Source organism: Chiloscyllium plagiosum, unplaced genomic scaffold, assembly GCF_037043375.1.
Source record: "Chiloscyllium plagiosum isolate Xiang-an unplaced genomic scaffold, Cpla_swu_hap1 HiC_scaffold_6, whole genome shotgun sequence".
In the NCBI taxonomy this organism is placed as follows: domain Eukaryota; kingdom Metazoa; phylum Chordata; class Chondrichthyes; order Orectolobiformes; family Hemiscylliidae; genus Chiloscyllium; species Chiloscyllium plagiosum.
The window spans coordinates 50,112,563-50,137,579 of record NW_028270144.1 but is presented as its reverse complement, the minus strand read 5'-3'; the positions used below and the strand labels follow the sequence as shown (position 1 = coordinate 50,137,579).

General features: G+C 44.9%; 1 protein-coding gene across 1 annotated transcript in view; it reads left to right on the top strand.

Moving 5' to 3' along the window:
* Window positions 1-25,017, top strand: part of LOC122551043 (claudin-10-like) — a 72,166-nt gene that overhangs the window by 20,783 nt on the left and 26,366 nt on the right. The window contains exon 2 of the mRNA XM_043692686.2: window positions 20,979-21,140. Coding sequence (XP_043548621.2) covers window positions 20,979-21,140 — 162 coding nt within the window. The remainder of the gene's footprint in view (window positions 1-20,978; window positions 21,141-25,017) is intronic.

Sequence of the window (25,017 nt, the reverse complement as noted above, 5' to 3'; positions counted from 1 at the left end):
CGTGCTGTGCCCTGTACAACACTGGGTGGCAGTAAGGTTTGGAGCTGGCAAAGGAACAAGGTACCAAGAACACATTAGTTGCAGCCAAATGCAGTGAAAAGTAGAAGAAAGCCCAATGCAGCATCAGCTGCTGCCTAGGATGCAAATAATTTCTCTATTGCTATAAGGAGCATCCCATCCAACATCCAATGATCACATCCAACAGTCATGTCTATTGTACCTCACTTCGCAGCCAACCCACCCTAATCTCATTGTAACAAGGCAATCCTGTACAAATTGTCTTATTTATACACATTACTTACTAGTCCTTGTTAATCCATGTAATCATATTCAACAACAAGCAATTGAAAGGCACGTTGTACATTTATAATTCATTTATTGTGTATTTTATATTTTACATATTTATATGGGTACGCATATTTGTTGACGGAACTGAGAAGCCTTGGGTAGGTTCAATGACACCATTATTATAGGTACAAGTCAATGTTACTGATGCCAAGAGGGGAAGGGATGCACACACAAAGTATTTGGACACGGTCTTGAGAAACAGAATATGTTTTTGACGTGATATTTAAATAGCTAATTAAATGCAATACATTTGAGACTTTTGTGAGATTACATGCTAAACATAAGAGTTCTGAGGAAGAGTCACTTAACCTGAAACATTAACTCTGATTTCTCTCCTCACATGCTGCCAGACCTGCTGAGCTTTTCCAGCAATTTCTGGTTTTGTTTCTCTTTTGTTAATTATCTGAAGGTATTATCACAAACAACTGAATGGCTTCTTTCTTAACGCAAAATCACTTTTCACTTGTTATCCACCACCACTAAATCACCAATGTTTCCAATTCACCAAATCACATATAAAGCCCATTAATGCAGACCACCAAAGGGAGAGGTTGGGAGAGAGGGAGGGAGCTAAATGCAAATGGGATTGGAATAGGAGATAAGGTACTCCACTCCCTGTGGTGCATATCTTTCTCTAAAAGAATTGAGAGTATTGATGGATATTGCATGCTCCCACTGCAACAACATGCAGGCATGAATGTAGCCGTGGAAGAGGGGCAGACAGTCAGCAATTATGACCCCCTTCACTGCCCTCTGTCTGGGCCTATTAATAGCCAACTTGGTAGGGTCCATGAGCAGAACCACAAAGCAAGTCCACTAAATTGCCCACAACCTTCTACACAGGATGCCCAAAGGTCAGAAGTTTGGGCTAAAGTGCAATAAAAAGCACAACAAGAGATTTTTCTAATAACTGAAAAGGGAATTCAGCCATCCACACCCTAGGCACAATCCTTTATGATGTAATTAGTGAAGCTAATCTCATGGTGTCAGTTAACCTTTTCAGGAACTAGCTGCCTTGTACATCAATTACCAATCACAGAGAGCAGGCAACATTGGAAAATTTTACAAGGAAAACATTATGAGTGACAAATGTAAATCCAATGGGATAATATTTCCTCAAATGCACATGTGTTATTGTGTCCAATTCCTCTTGCTCCTAACCCTGTTACATGGTACATTCCCTTGTGGCTTCAGCAGCTCAGAGGCAGAATGCAAAACTGTTCAAACATTCCTGGTCAATGGCTGCTGAGTGTTGAAGCACGTTTTGAACAATTCTCCTTCTTCGGGAGGCAGCTTGCATTACTCACATTCTCTACTCCAGCAGAAGAGAAATTGTCTTTAGTGAATCAAGTGAACACTTGTGGCATTAGTTAACTTTACATCATTGTTTAGAGTTAGTGTCTGGCTCAACTGAAAGATTAAGTTTCTACAGAAGCATGTCCGCCTTGAGTAATAGCAACATTACTGGTAATGAGCACCGGCTGTCATACAGAAAGTGTCTTTCTCGTTCTGAAAGGGATACCTAGTATGCATTCTGATGCAACAACGGCTTCATTCTTTGATGATGAGTATAAGTGCATCATTTCTTATACAGTCTGTGTTCCACTCATGAAGAATATGTTAGCCTGATTTAACTATAGAAGTTCGGTACTGATCAAATGTATCACGATGAACATCTCACATTAAATTGAACTTTCCAACTTCTAATAGAAACACCTATTCCCCAGACAGTTCACAAGAGGTCAGCATCTCCTCCTCCTACTATTTCTATACAGACAGAGAACAAAACATATTCATTATATTAGATTAGATTACATTAGATTACATTACAGTGTGGAAACAGGCCCTTCGGCCCAACAAGTCCACACCGACCCGCCGAAGCGAAACCCACCCATACCCCTACATTTACCCCTTATCTAACACTACGGGCAATTTAGCATGGCCAATTCACCTGACCCTGCACATCTTTTGGACTGTGGGAGGAAACCGGAGCACCCGGAGGAAACCCACACAGACACGGGGAGAACGTGCAAACTCCACACAGTCAGTCGCCTGAGGCGGGAATTGAACCCGGGTCTCAGGCGCTGTGAGGCAGCAGTGCTAACCACTGTGCCACCGTGCCGCCCACCCGTATATATTTAAACCCGTATTATAATAGAAAGCAATTGTCTCTTCCACAGAGTGTTCAGTATTTATGTTTAAGAAGGCACCTGGCCTAGGCTGAGTGAATACTCAGTTCAACTGACCAAGCTTCAGAATTCCTCCAGTTTTTTTTTATAGTATGATTTATCTGTGATGACCTGGTATAATTATTTGGGAAAGGACTAACACTCTCTAAACAGGCTTACTAATTTAAAATAATCACAACATGGTTGACTATACCATCTCATCCATCATAGAGTCATAGAGATGTACAGCATGGAAACAGACCCTTCGGTCCAACCTGTCCATGTTGACCAGATATCCCAACCAATCTAGTCCCACCTGCCAGCACCCGGCCCATATCCCTCCAAACCCTTCCTATTCATATACCCATCCAAATGCCTCTTAAATGTTGCAATTGTACCAGCCTCCACCACATCCTCTGGCAGCTCATTCCATATACGTACCACCCTCTGCGTGAAAAAGTTGCCCCTTAGGTCTCTTTTATATCTTTCCCCTCTCACCCAAAACCTATGCCCTCTAGTTCTGGACTCCCCAACCTCAGGGAAAAGACTTTGCCTATTTATACTATCCATGCCCCTCATAATTTTGTAAACCTCTATAAGGTCACCTCTCAGCCTCCGATGCTCCAGGGAAAACAGCCCCAGCCTGTTCAGCCTCTCCCTGTAGCTCAGATCCTCCAACCCTGGCAACATCCTTGTAAATCTTTTCTGAACCCTTTCAAGTTTCACAACATCTTTCTGATAGGATGGGAGAATTGCACACAATATTCCAACAGTGGCCTAACCAATGTCCTGTACAGCCGCAACATGACCTCTCAACTCCTGTACTCAATACTCTGACCAATAAAGGAAAGCATACCAAATGCCTTCTTCACTATCCTATCCACCTGCGACTCCACTTTCAAGGAGCTATGAACCTGCACGTTCTCTTTGATCTTTCCATATTTGTTCATCTCACCATCGTCCATGTTTCTCTATTTATTTGTAACCAGAGAATCACTTCCAATGGCTTCTCCTTCTCCTTCCACACTTTTACCTTTACAGCCCCAAGAGTCTATCCTTGGGCCCTCCTTTTCTCTCATTTATGTGCTGCCCACATTGAATTTGTTTAAAATCACAGTGTTGATTTTTCTATATATGTTGATGGTACTGAGCTTTACTTTATTACCACCTTTATCAATTTTATTACTGCTACCAAATCATCAGATCACTGAGCTGATATCCAGTAATGGATGAGTAGAAATCTTCCTCTGACTAAATAATGGGAAGTCTGAAGCCACTGTTATTGGTCTTCACTCTAAACTTCTTTCTCGACCAAATGACTCCATCATTCTCCCTGGCAATAGTCTGGATAAGTTAAGCCAATCTGTTTGATTTGATTAGATTTATTATTGTTGCACATACCTAAGTACAGTAAAAAGTTTTGTTTTGTGAGCAGTAGATGCAGATCATACCACGCAGAGTGCATAAGGGTAAATAGAACAGAGTGAGGAAGGAGCACAAAGAGCGAGATCAAGATTTAAAATTTGAGGAGTTCATTCAGAACTTCAATAGGAGTAAGAAAGAAGCTGTTTTTGAATTTGTTCAGAGAGTCATAGAGATGTACAGCATGGAAACAGACCCTTTGGCCCAACTCGTCCAGGCCAACCTGATATCCAAAGCCAATCTAGTCCCACCTGCCAGTACCCGGCCCATATCCTTCCAAATTCTTCCTATTCATATTCCCATCCAGATGCCTTTTAAATGTTGCAATTGTACCAGCCTCCACTACTTCCTCTGGCAACTATTCCATACATGCACCACCCTCTGCATGAAAAGGTTGCCCCTTAGGTCTCTTTTATATCTTTCCTCTCTCACTCTAAACCTATGCCCTCTCGTTCTGGACTTGCCCACCCCAGGGAAAAGACTTTGTCTATTTACGCTATTCATGCCCTTCATAATTTTATAAATCTCTTTAAGATCACCCCCTCAGCCTCTGACACTCCAGGGAACATAGCCCTAGACTATTCAACCTCTCTCTATAGCTCAAATCCTCCAACCCTAGCAACATCCTTGTTAAAATTTTTCTGAACCCTTTCAAGTTTTACAACATTCTTCTGATAGGAAGGAGACTAGAATTGCCTAAACAAAAGTGGCCTAAACAATGTCTTGTACATCCACAACATTACCTCCCAACTCCTGTACTCATAGTCTGACCGATAAAAGAAAGAAAATGCCTTCTTTACTATCCTACCTACCTGCGATTCTACTTTCAAGGAGCTATGAACCTGCACTCCAAGATCTCTTTGTTCAACAACACTACCTAGGACCTTGCCATTAAGTATATAAGTCCTGTTAAGGTTTGCTTTCCTAATATGCAGCACCTCATATTTATCTAAATTAAACTCCATTTGCCACTCCTCAGCCCATTGGCCCATCTGACCAAGAGCCCGTTGTAATCTGAGGTAATCTTCTTCACTGTCCACTACACACTTGGTGTCATCTGCAAACTTACTAACTCTACCTCTGATGCTCCCATCCAAACCATTTATATATATCACGAAAAGTAGTGGACCCAGCACTGATCCTTGTGGCACTCCACTGGTCACAGGCCTTCAGTCTGAAAAAACAATCCTCCATTACCACCCTCCGTCTTCTACCTTCAAGCCAGTTCTGTATCCAAATGACTAGTTCTCCCTATATTCAGTGAGATCTAACCTTGCTAACCAGTCTACCACGGTGAACCTTGTCGAACACCTTACTGAAGTCCAGATAAATCACGTCCACCGCTCTGCCCTCATCAATCCTCTTTGTTACTTCTTCAAAAAAGTTTGTGAGACCTGATTTCCCATGCACAAAACCATGTTGACTAACTCTAATCAGTTCTTGCCTTTCCAAATACATGTACATCCTGTCCCTCAGTATTCCCTCCAACAACTTGCCACCACCGACATCAGGCTCCCCGGTCTATAGGCAGAAGTGAGGACTGCAGATGCTGGAGATCCTTGGATACTGCCTGACCTGCTGTGCTTTTCCAGCACCACTCTAATCTAATCCCAGTCTATAGTTCTCTGGCTTGTCCTTACCACTTTTCTTAAATAGTGGCACCACATTAGCCAATCTCCAGTCTTCCGACACCTCACCTGTGACTATCAATGATGCAAATACCTCACCTAGAGGCCCTTCTGTGGCTTCCCAGAGTTTGAGGATATGCCTGATCAGGTCCTGGGGATTTATCCACCTTTATACATTTCAGGTCATCCAGCAGTTCCTCCTCTGTAATATTGACATTTTTCAAGATGTCACCATCCATTTCCCTACATTCTATATCTTCCATGTCCTTTTGCACACACAAAGGCTGCCATGCTGATTTTTGAGGAGCCCTATTCGCTCCCTAGATACCCTTTTGTCCTTACTATACTTGTAAAAACCCTTTGGATTCTACTTAACCCTGTTTGCCAAAGCTATCTCATGTCACCTTTCTGCCCTCCAGATTTCCCTCTGAAGTATACTTCGATTGCTTTTATACTCTTCTAAGGATTCACTCGATCTAAACTGACTATACCTGACATATGCTTCCTTCTTTTTGTTAACCAAACTCTCAATTTCTTTAGTCATCCAGCATTCCCTAAACCTACTAGCCTTTCCTTTCACCCTAACAAGAATGTACTGTCTCTGGACTCCTGTTATCTCATTTCTGAAGGCTTCCCATTTTCTAGCCATCCCTTTACCTGCGAACATCTGCCCCCAATTAGCTTTTGAAAGTTCTTGCCTAATACCATCAAAATTGGCCAATTTCCACTTCAACTATTAGATCTTGTCTATCCTTTTCCATCACTATTTTAAAACTAGTAGAATTATTTTCAGATTCAATTACTTACAGTGTGGAAACAGGCCCTTCGGCCCAACAAGTCCACGCCGACCCATTCCCCTACACCTAACACTACGGGCAATTTAGCAAGGCCAATTCACCTAACCTGCACATTTTTGGACTGTGAGAAGAAACAGAGCACCCGGAGGAAACCCACGCAGACACGGGGAGAACGTGCAAACTGAACACAGACAGTCACCTGAGGCAGGAATTGAACCCGGGTCTCTGGCACTGTGAGGTAGCAGTGCTAACCGCTGTGCCATTGTGCCGCCCACACGGCCCCAAAGTGCTGGCCCCAAAGTGCTCCCCCACTGACAACTCAGTTATCTGCTCTGCCTTATTTCCCAAGAGTAGGCCAAGTTTTGCAACTTCTCTAGTAGGTACATCCACATACTGAATCAGAAAATTTCTTGCACATACTTAACAAATTCCTCTCCATCTAAACCCTTAACACTATGGCAATCCCAGTCTATGTTTGGAAAGTTAAAATCCCCTGCCGTAACCACCCTATGATTCTCACACATAACTGAGATCTCCTCACAAACTTGAATTTGAATTTGAATTGAATTTATTGTCACATGTACGGAGGCACACTGAAAAGCTTTGTCTTGCAAACAATACAGACACATCACAGGGTTAAGTAGCATAGTTAAGTAAATAATAGGTAAGCAGCGGCAAAAACAAAAACACAGTTACAGGCGAATGTTAAGAGTTTGTGTGTCCATTCAATATTCTAACAACAGTAGGGTAGAAACTGTTACCAAACTGGCTGGTGCGTGTGTTCAGGCTTCTCTACCTTCTCCCCAGTGGTAGAGGCTGTAGAAAAACATTGCCAGGGTGGGATGGATCTTTGAGAATGTTGACAGCCTTTCCTTGACAGCGGGCCTGGTAGATGGATTCTATAAATGGGACATTGGCCTTTGTGGTAGTCCGGGCTGGGTTCACCACTCTCTGTAACTGTCTCCGATCTTGAACGGTACAGTTGCCATATCAGGTAGTGATACATCCAAACAGAATGCTCTTGATGGCGCACCTATAAAAGTTGACAAGGGTATTCACACTCATGCTAAATTTCCCCAGCTGACTGAGGAAGAAGAGATGTTGTTGGGCCTTTGTAACCACATGAAGAGTCCAAGAAAACCTGTTGTGGATGACCGTTCCTCGGAGCTTGACACTCTCTGTTCGTTCCACTTCTGTGCTGTTAATGTGTAGGGGGGCATGAGTAACATCCCGCTGAAAGTCAATAATGAGTTCCATAGTTTTGCCAGCATAGAGAGCTAGGTTGTTCTCAGAGCAACATTTTTCCAGGTCTTCCACCTCCCATCTGTAGTCTATTTCGTTGCCATTGGAGATTCGACCGACTATGGTGGTGTCATCAGCAAACTTGTAAATGGCATTAGTCTGGTAATTTGCTTCTCAATTTTCCTCTGACTATTAGAGGGTCTATAATACACTCCCAATAAGGTGATCATCCCTTTCTTATTTCTCAGTTCCACCCAAATAACTTCCTTGGATATATTTCCAAGAATATCCTCCCTAAGGATGGCTGTAATGCTGTCCCTTATCAAAAACGTCACTCCCCCTCCTCTCTAGCCTCCCTTTCTGTCCTTCCTGAGCATTTGTATCCTAGAACATTAAGCTGCCTGTCCTGTCCACTCCTGAGCCATGTCTCTGCAATAGCTATGATATCCCAATCCCACATTTCTAACAATTCCTTAAGTTCAACTGCCTTCTCTGTTAGGGGTCTTTCATTGAAATAAATGCAGTTTAATTTATCCATCCTACCTTGTTCTCTAAGAGAAAGTGAGGACTGCAAATGCTGGAGATCAGAGTCGAGACTGTGTTGCTGGAAAAGCACAGCAGGTAAGGCAGCATCCGAGGAGCAGAAGAATTGACCGAAACGTCAATTCTTCTGCTCTTCAGATGCTGCCTGACCTGCTGTGCTTTTCCAGCAGCACACTCATGACTACCTTGTTCTCTGCTTTGTGCCTGCCTGCCCTGATTGTTTGACTCACTTCTTTTCTCAATTGTACCAGTCTGAGATTGAAATCTTTCCTCACTATCTCCCTGGGTCCCTCCCCCCGCCCCCCCCCCCCCCCCCCCCCACCTTACGATTTAAATCTCCAGAGTAGTTCTAGCAAATATCCCTACAGTATATTAGTCCCCTTCCAATTCAGGTGCAATCCGTCCTTCTTGTACAGGTCCCTTCTACCCCAGAAGAAATTCTAATTATCCAAAAATGTGAATCCCTCTCCCATACACCAGCTCCTCAGCCATGCATTCATCTGCTCTATCGTCCTATTCCTACCCTCACTAGCTCGTAGCACTGGGAGTAATCCAGATATTACTACTCTTGAGGACCTCCTTTTTAAATTCCTGCCTAACTCCTTATATTCTCTCTTCAGAATGTCATCCTTTTCGCTTCCTATTTCATTGGTTCCAATGTGGACAATGACCTCCTGCTGCACCCTCTCTCCCCTGAGAATATTCTGCACAGTCTCTGAGACATCCTTGATCCTGTCACTAGGGAGGTAACACACCATTCTGATTTTTCGCTGCTGGCCACAGAAATGTCTGTCTGTGCCTCAGGCTAGAGAGTCCCCTCACACAATCTCCTCTTGGAAACCGACATTCTCCTCATTGCATTAGAGCCAGTCTCAATACCAAAACTTGGCTGTTCGTGCTACATTCCTCTGAGAATCCATCACCCCCTACATTTCCAAAACGGCATACTTGTTTGAAATGGGGATAGCCACAGAAGACTCCTGCACTACCCGCCTACATCTTTTACCTTTCCTGGAGCTAATCTATGTGTCTGTATCTGCAGCTTTTATCCCTTCCTATAACTGCTGTCCAACACACCCCCTTGCTCTTATAAATTCCTCATTGCCTCTAACTGTCACTCCAACCGATCCATTCAATCTGATAGGATTTGCAACCAACACCATTTCTTGCAGATAGAATCCTCAGTAACCCGTAAACTCTCCCTAAACTCCCACATCGGACAAGAAGAACATATCACTCTACTAAGGGCCATTTTTGCTTCTTCCAATCAGCAGACCCAGAAAATAGCACTGTCTTATTTCTCTACAAAACAAGGCTCCAGGCTAACTTTATACTTACAGCTTATATTTTCAAGTTTAATCAAGAGACATATAATCAAGAAAGAACCCATTCTACTCACTATTGCAGACTTACAGCAAGGCCACACTTAAAACTTCTCACTTATCTATTTCTGTGCTGTGACTTCTCCCAAACAGCTTCATCCAAGATCAGTTGTAAATTTCACTGTTTGTTAATTTTCCCAGATGCACTCCGATGTCCAGTGATACATGAATTCAACAGCAAAGGCATTAACTGCACAGGTTCACTGCTGTGTCAGTTAGCAGTGTGGGTTTCTTTCTCTCTCTCTCTCTCTCCTGCACAGACCATGTGCTGCCTTTGTCTGTTCCTCTCCCTTTTATAAGTGCCATTATTTTGACTTTTGTTTCCTGCAAAGTTCAAAAACAATGCAACAGCACATAAAACAGTAATTGCTGCTCCTGGAATTCAAGGAAATCATCTCCAACACCTAAAATACCTCAATAAAGGAGCAGCATGTTACAGCCAGAAATTTTTCCCATCTATAATCCTGGATTACCCAGAATCCTTGTTGGTATGTGTGTTTAAAATTTTGTATTTTTTTGCCTGATGAAAGAGGTTGGACGAGTTTATAACTGGGGTCGGAAGGGTCCTTAAGTTGACTGCCTTCCTGAGGGAGCAAGAAATATAGATGGAGTCAATGGATGGAAGGTTGGCTTGCATGATTGACTGGACTGTGTTCACAACTCTGTGTAGTTTCCTATGGTCCCGGGCAGAGCAGTTGTCTTACCAAGCCATGATGCATTCACATAGAATGCTTCCTCTGGTTCATCTATAAAAAATGGTAAATTTGCAACCTCAGTGTCATATTTAATCCTGTACGGAGTTTCTCACTTCTTATTCATGCCATCACAAAGATCACGGCAGGTCAGGCAGCATCCATGGAACAGGAGAATTGACGTTTCGGGCATAAGCCCTTCTTCAGGAAAGAAGGGCTTATGCCCGAAACGTCGATTCTCCTGTTCCCTGGATGCTGCCTGACCTGCTGCGCTTCTCCAGCAACACATTTTCAGCTCTGATCTCCAGCATCTGTAGACCTCACTTTCCCATCACAAAGATCACCTATTGCCAGCTCTCTGTCATTAGCCATTAATGCCCCACAAATGCCTGGCAAAGACCATCTCCATAAAGCGATAATATAACCACCTCCCCTCGACATTTAATGACATTACCATCACTGAATTGCCCATTATAAACATTCTGGGAGTTATCATTGACCAGAAAATACTCACCATATAAATACAGTGGCTACAAGAGTTTGTCAGATGCTGCAAATCTTACAGCAAGTAATTTACGCCAAAACCTGTCTGCCTTCTACAAGACATGAGTGATGAGGTGTGATGGAATACACCCCAGTTGCTTGGATGATTGCAGCTGCAACTAAGTCAGGAGGGGTGATACCATCCAGGACAAATCAGTCCACTTAATTGGATCACCACATTAACAAAAATCCACTTTCTCCACCAAAGACTTTCCAAAGCAGCAATGTGTGCTATCTACAAGATGCACTGCAAACACTCACCAAGGTTCCAAGACCCCTTCCATCTAGAAGGACAAGGGCAGCAAATACATGGGAGCAACACACCTGCAGGTGAAAGTCCTACAGGTTTAATTGGAAGCACACTAGCTTTCGGAGCAACGCTCCATCAGGTGATAATGGAGGGCTCAATCCTAACACAGAATTTATAGCAAAAATTTACAGTGTGATGTAATTGAAATTATACATTGAAAAATTGATTGTCTGTTAAGCCTTTCATCTCTTAGAATACAATGATAGTTTCACTTCTTTCATGTGTAAATCACAAAACCTTTTTTTTAAAGTTGCATTCTCGGGTTAGCTGTTAGCAATGGTGATAGCTAGACAATATGTTGAAGGTTCTGGATCAGTGGTGCTGGAAGAGCACAGCAATTCAGGCAGCATCCGAGGACAGGCAAAATCGACGTTTCGGGCAAAAGCCCTTCATCAGGAATAAAGGCAGAGAGCCTGAAGCATGGAGAGATAAGCTAGAGGAGGGTGGGGGTGGGGATAGAGTAGCATAGAGTACAATAGGTCAGTGGGGAAGGAGATGAAGGTGATAGGTCAGGGAGAAGAGGGTGGAGTGGATAGGTGGAAAAGGAGCTGGGCAGGTCGGACAAGTCGGACAAGTCAGGGGATCGTGTTGCTGGAGGTTAGAAACTAGGATGAGGTGGGGGAAGGGGAAATGAGGAAACAGTTGAAGTCCACATTGAAGCCCTGGGGTTGAAGTGTTCCGAGGCGGAAGGTGAGGCGTTCTTCTTCCATGCGTCTGGTGGTGAGGGAGCGGCAGTGGAGGAGGCGCAGCACCTCCATGTCCTCGGCAGAGTGGGAGGAGGAATTGAAATGTTGAGCCACGGGGCGATTTGGTTGATTGGTGCGGGTGTCTCGGAGATGTTCCCTAAAGCGCTCTGCTAGGAGGCGCCCAGTCTCCCCAATGTAGAGGAGACCGCATCGGGAACAACGGATACAATAAATGATATTGGTGGATGTGCAGGTAAAACTTTGATGGATGTGGAAGGCTCCTTTGGGGCCTTGGATGGAGGTGAGGGAGGAGGTGTGGGCACAGGTTTTACAGTTCCTGCGGTGGCAGGGGAAAGTGCCAGGATGGGAGGGTGGGTCGTAAGGGGGCGTGGACCTGACCAGGTAGTCACGGAGGGAACAGTCTTTGCGGAAGGCGGAGAGGGGTGGGGAGGGAAATATATCCCTGGTGGTGGGGTCTGTTTGGAGGTGGCGGAAATGTCGGCGGATGATTTGGTTTATGCGAAGGTTGGTAGTGTGGAAGGTGAGCACCAGGGGCGTTCTGTCCTTGTTGTGGTTGGAGGGGTTGGGTCTGAGGGCGGAGGTGCGGGATGTGGACGAGATGCGTTGGAGGGCATCTTTAACCACATGGGAAGGGAAATTGCGGTCTCTAAAGAAGGAGGCCATCTGGTGTGTTCTATGGTGGAACTGCTCCTCCTGGGAGCAGATACGGCGGAGGCGGAGGAATTGGGAATACGGGATGGCATTTTTGCAAGAGGTAGGGTGGGAAGAGGTATAATCCAGGTAGCTGTGGGAGTCGGTGGGTTTGTAGAAAATGTCAGTGTCAAGTCGGTCGTCACTGATGGAGATGGAGAGGTCCAGGAAGGGGAGGGAGGTGTCAGAGATGGTCCAGGTAAATTTAAGGTCAGGGTGGAATGTGTTGGTGAAGTTGACGAATTGCTCAACCTCCTCGCGGGAGCACGAGGTGGCGCCAATGCAGTCATCAATGTAGCGGAGGAAGAGGTGGGGAGTGGTGCCGGTGTAATTATGGAAGATCAACTGCTCTACGTAGCCAACAAAGAGACAGGCATAGCTGGGGCCCATACGTGTGCCCATGGCTACCCCTTTGGTCTGGAGGAAGTGGGAGGAATCAAAGGAGAAATTGTTAAGGGTGAGGACCAGTTCGACCAAACGAATGAGAGTGTCGGTGGAGGGGTACTGTTGGGAACGTCTGGAGAGGAAAAAACGGAGGGCTTGGAGGCCCTGGTCATGGCGGATGGAGGTGTAGAGGGATTGGATATCCATGGTGAAGATGAGGCGTTGGGGGCCGGGGAAACGGAAGTTTTGGAGGAGGTGGAGGGCGTGGGTGGTGTCTCGAACGTATGTGGGGAGTTCCTGGACTAGGGGGGATAGGACAGTGTCGAGGTAGGTAGAGATGAGTTCAGTGGGGCAGGAGCATGCTGAGACAATGGGTCGGCCAGGGTGGTCAGGCTTGTGGACCTTGGGAAGGAGGTAGAACCGGGCAGTGCGGAGTTCCTGGACTATGAGGTTGGAAGCTGTGGGTGGGAGATCTCCTGAGGTGATGAGGTTCTGTATGGTCTGGGAGATGATGGTTTGGTGATGGGGGTAGGGTCATGGTCAAGGGGGCGGTAGGAAGAGGTGTCCTCGAGTTGGCGTTTGGCTTCAGCGATGTAGAGGTCAGTGCGCCAGACTACCACTGCGCCCCCTTTGTCTGCTGGCTTGATGGTGAGGTCAGGATTGGAGCAGAGAGATTGGAGGGCTGCGCGTTGTGAGGATGAGTGGTTGGAGTGGGGGAGGGGGGTCGACAGTTTGAGGCGGTTAATGTCCCGGCGGCAGTTGGAAATGAAGAGGTCGAGGGCAGGTAATAGGCCAGCGCGGGGTGTCCAGGTGGATGCAGTGTGTTGGAGGTGGGCGAAGAGGTCCTCGGAGGGTGGGCGGGAGTCCTGATTGTGAAAGTAAGCTCGGAGGCGGAGGCGACGGAAGAATTGTTCGATGTCACGGCGTGTATTCAATTCATTGATGCATGGACGGAGGGGGACGAAGGTGAGTCCTTTGCTGAGGACTGATCGTTCGTCCTCAGTGAGGCGGAGGTCTGGGGGGATGGTGAAAACTCGGCAGGACTGGGAGCTGGGATCTGGTGTGGGTGTAGAGCTGGGAGTGGGGTCGGAGCCAGTACCTGGAGTGGGTGTGATGGTGGGGGGAATGGGGGTAGAGTCATGAGTAGGGGTAGTGTTCCCCTCGGGGTTCTGGGGGGGTGGGGATAGTGACAGTGGGGTCTGTGGGGGGCATGTCAGCAGAATGCAGGTGAGTGGCGATGGTGGGGATGGAAGTGCTGGCAGACACGGCAGTAGGGGTGGCGGAAGTCACTGAGCGTGTGGCATCGGCGATGATGAGAGGGCCGGAAGTGGCTGTGGGAGTGGCCATGATGGGGGCAGAAGTGACATCATCAATCAGCGTGGGGGTGGTAGCTGCATCAGCCGCATGGCTAATGGTCTTTCCAAGGCCAGGGGAATCTTCGGGAATGTTCGAGGAGCGCTGATTATGTAGGTGGGTAGATATCGAACAATTCTTCCGTCGCCTCCGCCTCCGAGCTTACTTTCACAATCAGGACTCCCGCCCACCTTCCGAGGACCTCTTCGCCCACCTCCAACACACTGCATCCACCTGGACACCCCGCGCTGGCTTATTACCTGCCCTCGACCTCTTCATTTCCAACTGCCGCCGGGACATTAACCGCCTCAACCTGTCGACCCCCCTCCCCCACTCCAACCTCTCATCCTCACAACGCGCAGCCCTCCAATTCCTCTGCTCCAATCCTGACCTCACCATCAAGCCAGCGGACAAAGGGGGCGCAGTGGTAGTCTGGCGCACTGACCTCTACATCGCTGAAGCCAAACGCCAACTCGAGGACACCTCTTCCTACCGCCCCCTTGACCATGACCCTACCCCCCCATCACCAAACCATCATCTCCCAGACCATACAGAACCTCATCACCTCAGGAGATCTCCCACCCACAGCTTCCAACCTCATAGTCCAGGAACTCCGCAATGCCCGGTTCTACCTCCTTCCCAAGATCCACAAGCCTGACCACCCTGGCCGACCCATTGTCTCAGCATGCTCCTGCCCCACTGAACTCATCTCTACCTACCTCGACACTGTCCTATCCCCCCTAGTCCAGGAACTCCCCACATACGTTCGAGACACCACCCACGCCCTCCACCTCCTCCAAGACTTCCGTTTCCCCGGCCCCCAACGCCTCATCTTCACCATGGATATCCAATCCCTCTACACCTCCATCCGCCATGACCAGGGCCTCCAAGCCCTCCGTTTTTTCCTCTCCAGACGTTCCCAACAGTACCCCTCCACCGACACACTCATTCGTTTGGCCGAACTAGTCCTCACCCTTAACAATTTCTCCTTTGAATCCTCCCACTTCCTCCAGACCAAAGGGGTAGCCATGCGCACATGTATGGGCCCCAGCTATGCCTGTCTCTTTGTTGGCTACGTAGAGCAGTTGATCTTCCGTAATTACACCGGCACCACTCCCCACCTCTTCCTCCGCTACATTGATGACTGCATTGGCGCCACCTCGTGCTCCCGCGAGGAGGTTGAGCAATTCGTCAACTTCACCAACACATTCCACCCTGACCTTAAATTTACCTGGACCATCTCTGACACCTCCCTCCCCTTCCTGGACCTCTCCATCTCCATCAGTGACGACCGACTTGACACTGACATTTTCTACAAACCCACCGACTCCCACAGCTACCTGGATTATACCTCTTCCCACCCTACCTCTTGCAAAAATGCCATCCCGTATTCCCAATTCCTCCGCCTCTGCCGTATCTGCTCCCAGGAGGACCAGTTCCACCATAGAACACACCAGATGGCCTCCTTCTTTAGAGACCGCAATTTCCCTTCCCACGTGGTTAAAGATGCCCTCCAACGCATCTCGTCCACATCCCGCACCTCCGCCCTCAGACCCAACCCCTCCAACCGCAACAAGGACAGAACCCCCCTGGTGCTCACCTTCCACCCTACCAACCTTCGCAAAAACCAAATCATCCGCCGACATTTCCGCCACCTCCAAACAGACCCCACCACCAGGGATATATTTTCCTCCCCACCCCTCTCCGCCTTCCGCAAAGACCGTTCCCTCCTTGACTACCTGGTCAGGTCCTCGCCCCCCTACGACCCACCCTCCCATCCTGGCACTTTCCCCTGCCACCGCAGGAACTGTAAAACCTGTGCCCACACCTCCTCCCTCACCTCCATCCAAGGCCCTAAAGGAGCCTTCCACATCCATCAAAGTTTTACCTGCACATCCACCAATATCATTTATTGTATCCGTTGTTCCCGATGCGGTCTCCTCTACATTGGGGAGACTGGGCGCCTCCTAGCAGAGCACTTTAGGGAACATCTCCGAGACACCCGCACCAATCAACCAAATCGCCCAGTGGCTCAACATTTCAACTCCCCCTCCCACTCTGCCGAGGATATGGAGGTGCAGGGCCTCCTCCACCGCCGCTCCCTCACCACCAGACGCATGGAGAAGAACGCCTCATCTTCCGCCTCGGAACACTTCAACCCCAGGGCATCAATGTGGACTTCAACAGTTTCCTCATTTCCCCTTCTCCCACCTCATCCTAGTTTCTAACCTCCAGCAACACGATCCCCTGACTTGTCCGGACTTGTCCGACCTGCCCAGCTCCTTTTCAACCTATCCACTCCACCCTCTCCTCCCTGACCTATCACCTTCATCTCCTTCCCCACTGACCTATTGTACTCTATGCTACTCTATCCCCACCCCCACCCTCCTCTAGCTTATCTCTCCACGCTTCAGGCTCTCTGCCTTTATTCCTGATGAAGGGCTTTTGCCCGAAACGTCGATTTTGCCTGTCCTCGGTTGCTGCCTGAATTGCTGTGCTCTTCCAGCACCACTGATCCAGAATCTGGTTTCCAGCATCTGCAGTCATTGTTTTTACCTCGCTAATATGTTGAAGGTGTTAGCCCCCTGTGTTCTCTGTCTATGCCATGATGTTTAGATTGATTCGAATCTAAAAAGTGAGATAACGGAATTTTACATAAATTAATGCAGTTTTTGAGCTCAGAGTTCTACATGAATGCATGCAGTTTTTGAGCAAAGTACAATGTAATCTGCAAGTACAAATTCACCCCACAAAATATATGTGTGCATGTGGGTCTTTGTGTGTGTGTGTCTGTCTGTCTGGGGTGGGTGTTGTGAGTCTGAGAAAGTGTGTGTGTGTGTGTGTGTGTGTGTAGTGTGTTCAGAGTGTCTTAAGTCTGTGAGGGGGTGCATGTGTGAGTGTGGGAGTGTGTGTGTCTATAAGGATGTGTGTGGGTGTCTGTGTGCGCGTCTGTGTGTACCTGTGCCCGTGTGTATGTGAGAGTATGTGTGTGTAGGAATATCTGTGTGTAGTGCAATGGTGGTCACCTGTAATGTGACATGAACCCAAGATCCCGGTTGAGACCCTCCCTATGGGTACCGAACTTAGCTATCAGCCTCTGCTCAGCCACTTTTCTCTGCTGCCTGTCCCGAAGTGATTTTATAAACCTCTATAAGCTCAGTCTTCGATTCTCCAGGGAAAACAGCCACAGCCTATTCAGCCTGTCTCCACATATCAAATCCTCCAAATCCGGCAACATCCTTGTAAATCTTTTCTGAACCCTTTAAAGTTTCACAACATCCATTTAGGAGAAGTCACAGTGGATTTGCAGTGAGCTAGTAAGATGGATACCTAGTCTTGGAAGACAGAAAGTAGCAGTGGAAGGACATTTTTCTGACAGAAGGTTTGTGACCAGTGGTGTTCTGCAGGGATCATTGCTGGGACTCCTTTTCTTTGCAGCATGCATAAATGATTTGGAGGAGAATTCAGGTGAATTGATTAGTATGTTTGTGGATGACACAAAGATTGGGGAGCTGTGGCTAGTGAGGAAGATTGCCAGCGGACACAGCCAGATAGAGTAGAGACTTGGATGGAGAAATGGATATGCAATTTAATCTGGACAAATGCAAGGTGATGCATTTTGGCAAGTCTAATGCAGGAGGATGGTATATTGTAAATGGCAGAATCTTTGGTTCACTGTCCACCAAAACTGCACCAACACTTGATGCCTTTTTACACTAAAGTCCTTTTGCTTTTATGCAGTCTGTATCCCTCTATCCTTTACTTATTCATGTATCTGTCAAGATGCCTCTTAAACATTATTTTTGTAACTGCTTTGACAACTCCCCTGTCAGCACATTCCAGGCACTTACACTCTATGTATAAAAATCTTGCCCTTCACATCTCCTTTAAACATTCCTTCTTTTATCTTAAACCTGTGTCCCCATATAATTGACATTTCTTCAGTAAAAAGACTCTGCCTATCTATTCTATCTGTGTCTCTTACAATTTTGTAAACTTCACTCAGATCACCCTCAGCCTCCAATGTTCAAGTGGAAACAAAACAAGCTTATCCAATCTATTCACATAGCTAATACCCTTCAAATCAGGGAATATCCTGGTAAGCCTTTTCTGTACCCTCTCCAAAGCGTCCACATCCTATAGGAAGTGGCAACCAGAGTTGTATGAAATACAAAACTGAAATTTTAGAAGAACAGTAAGGTCCCCTTACTCACCAAATTCCCACCAAGTTGCATTGATCATAAAATCCTTACAGTGTGGAAGCAGGTCATTTGGCCCATCAAATCCACACCAAACCTTTGAAGTGCATCCCACCCAGAATCACCCCATCTGGCATGGTGGCTCAGGGGTTAGCGCTGCTGCCTCACAGCACCAGGGTCCCGGGTTCAATACCAGCCTTGGGTGCCTGTCTGTGTGGAGTTGCACATTCTCCCTGTGCCTGCATCGGTTTCCTCCCATAAGTCCAAAGATGTGCAGGTTAGGTGAATTGTCCTTTGTATTCAGGGATGTGTAGGTTAGGTGTATTGGTCAGGGGTAAAATGTAGTGGAATGGGTGAGTTACTGTTCGGAGGGGTTGGTGTGGACTTGTTGGGCTGAAGGGCCTGTTTCCACACTGTAGGGATTCTATGATATCCCTGTAACTCTGCATTTCATGTGGCTAATCTAACTAGCCTGCACATTCCTGGGCACTATTGGCAACTTAGCATGGCCAATACACCTAACATGCACTTACTTTGACTGTGGAAGGAAACCCATGCAGCTACAAGGAGAGTGTGCAAACTCCAGACAGACAATCACCTGAGGGTGGAATGGGACCTGGGTCCCTGATGTTGTGAGACAGCAACACCAACTGTCATGCCACCAACACCTTGATTTATGTGTTCTGATTTAGCTGAGAACAAGTACAGAAAAAAAAGTTTATTTTGTACTGTAATCCAAAATAGTGCAAGTCTTCCATTCCCTTAGTAATCCCTAACTCATACAGGCTTTAATATCTACATTTTGTAACATGAACTACTCTTTCATGATTTACTCATCCCTTTGTACTGTGCTCAGCCATTGTCATGGCATGCTTTTTGGGTCTATCACCCTGCCCTCATCAACCTTCCTGGTCACTTCATCAAAGAAAACATTTGTGAGGCATGATCTCCCAAACACAATGCCAGGCTGACATTCCTAATCAAAACTTGTCTTTCCAAATGCATGTTTATCTTCTCTCTCAGAATCTTCTCAACTAAATTACCTACCATACATGTTTACCTTACTGATCAATAGTTCCTAGGATTTTCTTTGCAGCCCTTCTTGAGTAAGGGCACAATATTCACTATCCTCCATTCTTCTGGGACCTCATCTATGGCTAATGATGATGCAGAAATATCAGCCAGGGCCCTGCAAGTTCTTCGTGTGCCTCTCGCAGTGTTCTTGGATACATCTGGTAAGAACCAGGAGATTTATCCACCTTCATGCATTCTAATATGTTCAACACATCCTCTACTGAAGTAGGGACTGTCCCCAAGATATCAGCACTAACTTCCTCAAGTTCCCCAAGTGTCCATGTCTTTCTCACCTATAGACATTCATTTAGTATATAATACTACTATCGAATGTTCACTTCTGATTTCTGCAAGATAGGCAGTGGCCAAATGCCCTTGCTACCAGTATACATTTGCAAATTGTAGAGCTCTTGTCATACAGTGGCAGTGTCTCTATCTCTGGGCCAGAAGGCCTGAATTTAAGTCCTTTTGTTCTGAAGATGTGTCATACCATATCTAAGCAAATTGATTATACCAATCTACAGCTGTAAATTAGTTATTTTGCATAATCTTAGTCTATTGTAATTTCATATTAACCTCTCCACAAGGATATAAATATTCTATCACCGATTAAAAATCAGTCAATTTCAGTCTTGAATATACTATACGATCCAGTTGGTCTCTGTTGTAAATAATTCCACAAATTGACTACTCTCTGAGAGAAGAAATTCCTCCATATCTCTGTTTCAAATGTGAGAACCCTGATTCTGACATTAAGCCCTCAGGTCCTAGATGCTCCCTCAAGTGGAAGCAATCTTTCCTCATTTACCCTGTCAAATCCCCTAAGAACTTTGTATGTTTTAACTAAAGTTGCCTGTATTTCTATTAAACTGCAATGAGTACAAGTCCACCCCACTCAACCTCTTCTCCTAAGACAATCCTTCTGTGCCTGTAATCAGCCCTGTAAACCTCTTCTGAAGTGTTCCACTCCCAGTATATGTTTTAGATAAAGGGCCCAAAACTGTTTACATTATTCCAGCAGTAGACTGACAACTGTCTTGTTTAGTTTTAGTAAGACTTTGTACTTTTATACTCAATTCCCTTTGAATTAAAAACAAACATACCATTTGCTTACCCTATTACCTGCTGAATGTGTATGCTAGCACTTCGTGATTCATTGTCAATGACTTCCAAATCCTTCTGAGATGTAGTTTTCTTCAGTCGTTTTCTGATTAAACAATATTCAGCTCCTCTAATCTTCCTGCCAAACTGAATAACTTCACTTGTTTCTTTGTCATCTGAAAACTTCATTTTCCTCATCCAAGTCTATGTAAATTCTAAATATATATCCCTACAGGAAGTACATCAATAAAAAAGGCTGACTTGTCCTTACATTTAAGAAAAAAAGACCTTTCACCTCGCTCTAATCCTTATTTCTAAAGTAGTAAGTAGCAATAACAGCTAATGCCCCACTAAATTTTGAAATGATGCTAATGCTTAGTTTCTTTCTCTTTCAGCATACATACAGGTCTGTAGAGGTCTCATGATTACTGCTGTTTGTCTAGGATTTTTTGGTTTCATAATTTCATTGGTGGGGATGAAATGTACAAGAATTGGAGGCTCAGAAAGGATGAAAGGAAGAATTGCTGTATGTGCAGGAGTTCTTTTCATTTTCTCTGGTAAGGATGATCACAGGTGTGTAAGAAGATTATATCCAATTCTCCGCGGGTTTCAGTTCACATTGTACTTGGAAAACAATTTTTAAAAAATACTATTTATTACACATTCCCATGTACTATTGAGAAGATAATGAAAGGCCGCTTTTTTTTAATGATGTCCTAAGTAGATCTGGCAGCATCTGTAGAGAGAGGAACACAATTAACAAATTAGTTCTTTGAATGTTTATCTAAACAGTTACTTCTTGAACATATACAGTTAAATATTAAGTGAGGAAATTGTCCTCCAGGTTATCCTGCTCCTCCACAAGCTTTGTTATAATAATATTCCACTAAGAGTTTCCAGTCACATAAATTGAAGTTGATGACATTGTGTTGCTGAGTCATTTGGTAACCAGTAAAGGCACCAGAAGATGATAGGGCTTCCATATCAACAGAAAATAGTAAGAAATAATTACTGAAAACAAGCCCTGTAGTTCTGAGCATTTCCCTTGATAAAGATAGGTGTTTTATCTGAACACAAAAAGAATCTGCAACAAGGTAGATTAACTAATGGCATCAATAGAGATAAATGGTTTTGCTTTAATTACAATTACACAGAACATAGTTGCAAACAGAACAAGGTTAAAAAGGACAGACAGATTGGCACAGGAGGAAGGGTAGCTCTTGAGTAAAAATAACACAAGAACATTAGAGAGAAAGGATTTGATCTCATGAAACAGAATGAATAAGTTAGACAGATCAAATTGACAAGAGTGGTTTAGAAGAATGCTTTTGTGACAACTTCCTGGAACAATACACTGAGCAAATGTTATGGGTAGCGCGGTGGCTCAGTGATTAGCACTGCTGCCTCACAGCATCAGGGACCTAGGTTCGATTCTCACCTCGGTTGACTGTCTGTGTGGAGTTTGCACACAGACAGTCCAGTGTCTGCATGGATTTCATCCGGGTGCTCTGGTTTCCTCCCATAATCCAAGGATGTGCTAGTCAGGTGAATTGGCCATGCTAAATTTCCCACAGTGTTAAGTGCATTAGTCAGGGGTAAATGTAGAGGAATGGGTCTGGGTGGGTTACTCTCCAGAGGGTTGGTGTGGAAATGTTGGGCTGAAGGGCCTATTTCCATACTGTAGGGAATCTAATCTTATCTTTTGCATAGTGCCTTAATCAAATGCCTCTGCTGATTTCCCTTCATCTGTCTTATTGGTTACATTCTCAAAAACGAATCAATTTGTTCAACAAGATTTCACTTTGGAAAAGCCTTATTGACTTGTTCTACTCATGTTCTTTTTGCCTTGGTGCATTGCTAAGACTTTTCAGTAATAGATTTCAACATTTTTCCAAATGCTGATGTTCAGCAAGCAAGCCTTTAGTGCTTTGTTTTCTCTTCCCTTCCCTTTAGCTATCTGTTTCAGAATCCCGGAGTGCAGACCTTTTGATGAATGTTATTTCCTTCTGTACTTTTTCACAGTCTATATTGATTGCCTTAATTTCCTCACTCTTTCTAGCCCCTAAGTTACTTGCAACTTCTGTCTTGTATTAAGAATCAGATGCAAAATATCTATTCAATGTTTGTTATTTCCTCATTCCCCATGATAATTTCTCCTGTACCTACATGTAAGGGACAAACATTTACTTTAGCTATTTCTATTTTACATTTTTATAAAAACTCTTGTAATGATTGTAATATTATTGACTCTTCTACTTTTTTTCAACTAAAATATTCTTAACTTCATGAGTTTTTCTTTGTTAATGGAAAGTACTTTCTGTTCAACATTTTGAATGATTTCTTTAAATACGTCTGACTATCCATTTAACACCAGACCTTTTAGCATTCTTACTCCATCAACCTTGGTCTGTTCTCCCCTTATATCTGTAATTGGCTTTGTTGAAGTTGGCGATTCCTCATTGTAATTACAGTTTGTCACTTTCAAACTTCACAAGGAATTCAATGATGTTTTGATCACTATTTCCTTCTATAGATTTCACTAATTAACTCAGCTTCATTGCACAGTACTAAATTGGAGATTGCTTTAATCCTAGTTGTTTGATTAGATTCCCTACAGTTTGGAAACAGGCCCCTTCAGCCCAACGAATCAACACTGACCCTCTGAAGGGTTACTCTAGTACGTTGGATGGATCAGTTTTTGTCCAATGTGTACAGGAGGGTTTCCTGACACAGTATGTCGAAGGGCTGACAAGAGGGGAGGCCACACTGGATCTGGTACTTTGTAATGAAACAGGTCAGGTGTTTGATTTAGTTGTAGGTGAGCACTTTGGAGACAGTGACCATAATTCGGTTTCATTTAGTTTAGCGATGGAAAGGGATAGGTACATTCCACAGGGCAAGAGTTATATATGGTGGAAGAGCAATTATAATGCAATTAGGCAAGACTTAGAATGCATAGAATGGATCACAAAATGCAGGGGATGCAGACAATGGAAATGTGGAGCTCGTTTAAGGAATAGATATTGCGTGTCCTTGATAGGAATGTCCCTGTCAGGTCGGGAGGAAGTGATAAGATAAAGGACCAATGGTTTACTAAAGAAATTGCATCTCTTGTTAAGTGGAAGAGAGAGGCTAATGTGACGTTGTGACGAGATGGTTCAGATAAGGCGATGGAGAATTACAGCTTAGTTAGGAAGGATTTAAAGCCTTAAAGAGAGAGTTAAGAAGAGCAAGGAGGGGACATGAGCAGTCTTTAGCAGGTAGAATAAAGGAGAACCCTAAAGCTTTCTATATGTATGTGAGGAATAAGAGGATGGCGAGAGTAGGAATAGGGCCAGTCAAAGTGGGAAGTTGTGGACTCTGTGGAGTTTGGAGAGGTGCTAAATGAATATTTCTCATCTGTTTTCACTCAAGAAAAGGAGAATATTGTAGAGGAGAAGACTGAGATACAGGCTATTAGAATAGAAAGGATTGAGGTTATTAAGGAGAAGATGTTATCAATTCAAGAATGTGTGAAAGTAGATAAGTCCCCTGGGCCAGATGGGATTTCTCTGAGGATTCTCTGGGAAACTAGAAAGGAGATGGTGGAGCCTTTGGCTTTGATCTTTAAGTCATCATTGTCTACAGATTTAGTACCAGAGAACTGGAGGATTGCAAATGTTGTGCCCTTTTTCAAGAAAGGCAGCAGAGATGACACAGGTAATTATAGACCAGTGAGTTGTAGGAAAAGTTTTGGAAAGGATTATAAAAGTTAGGATTTATAATCATCTAGCAAGCAACAGTTTGGTAGGAGATAATCAACATGCTTTCGTCAAAGGCAGGTCATGTCTCACAAACCTCATTGCATTTTTTGAGAAGATGACCAAGCATGTGGATGAAGGTAGGGCAGTTGATGTGGTGCACATGGACTTCAATAAAACCTTTGATAAAGTTCCACAATGTAGACTATTGGAGAAAATGCAGAGGCATGGGATTGAGGGTGCTTTCGCAGTTTGGATTAGAAACTGGTTTTCTATGAGAAGGCAACGAGTGATGGTTGATGGAAAATATTCAGCTTGGAGTTCAATTACTAGTGGTATGCCACAAGGTTCTGTTTTGGGACCAATGCTGTTTGTTATTTTTATAAATGACATAGATGCAGTCATAGGTGGATGGGTTAGTAAATTTGCAGATGACACTAAAGTTGGTGGAGTGGTGGCAGTGTGGAAGAATGCTTCAGGTTGCAGGGGGACTTGGATAAACTGCAGAATTGGGCTGAGAGGTGGCAAATGGAGTTCAATGCAGATAAATATGAGGTGATTCACCTTGTTAAGAATAACAGGAAGGCAGAATAGTGGGTCAATGGAAAGATTCTTGGTAGTGTGGATGTGCAGAAGGATCTTGGTGTCCATGTGTATAGATCCCTAAAAGTTGCCACCTAGGTTGATGGTGCTG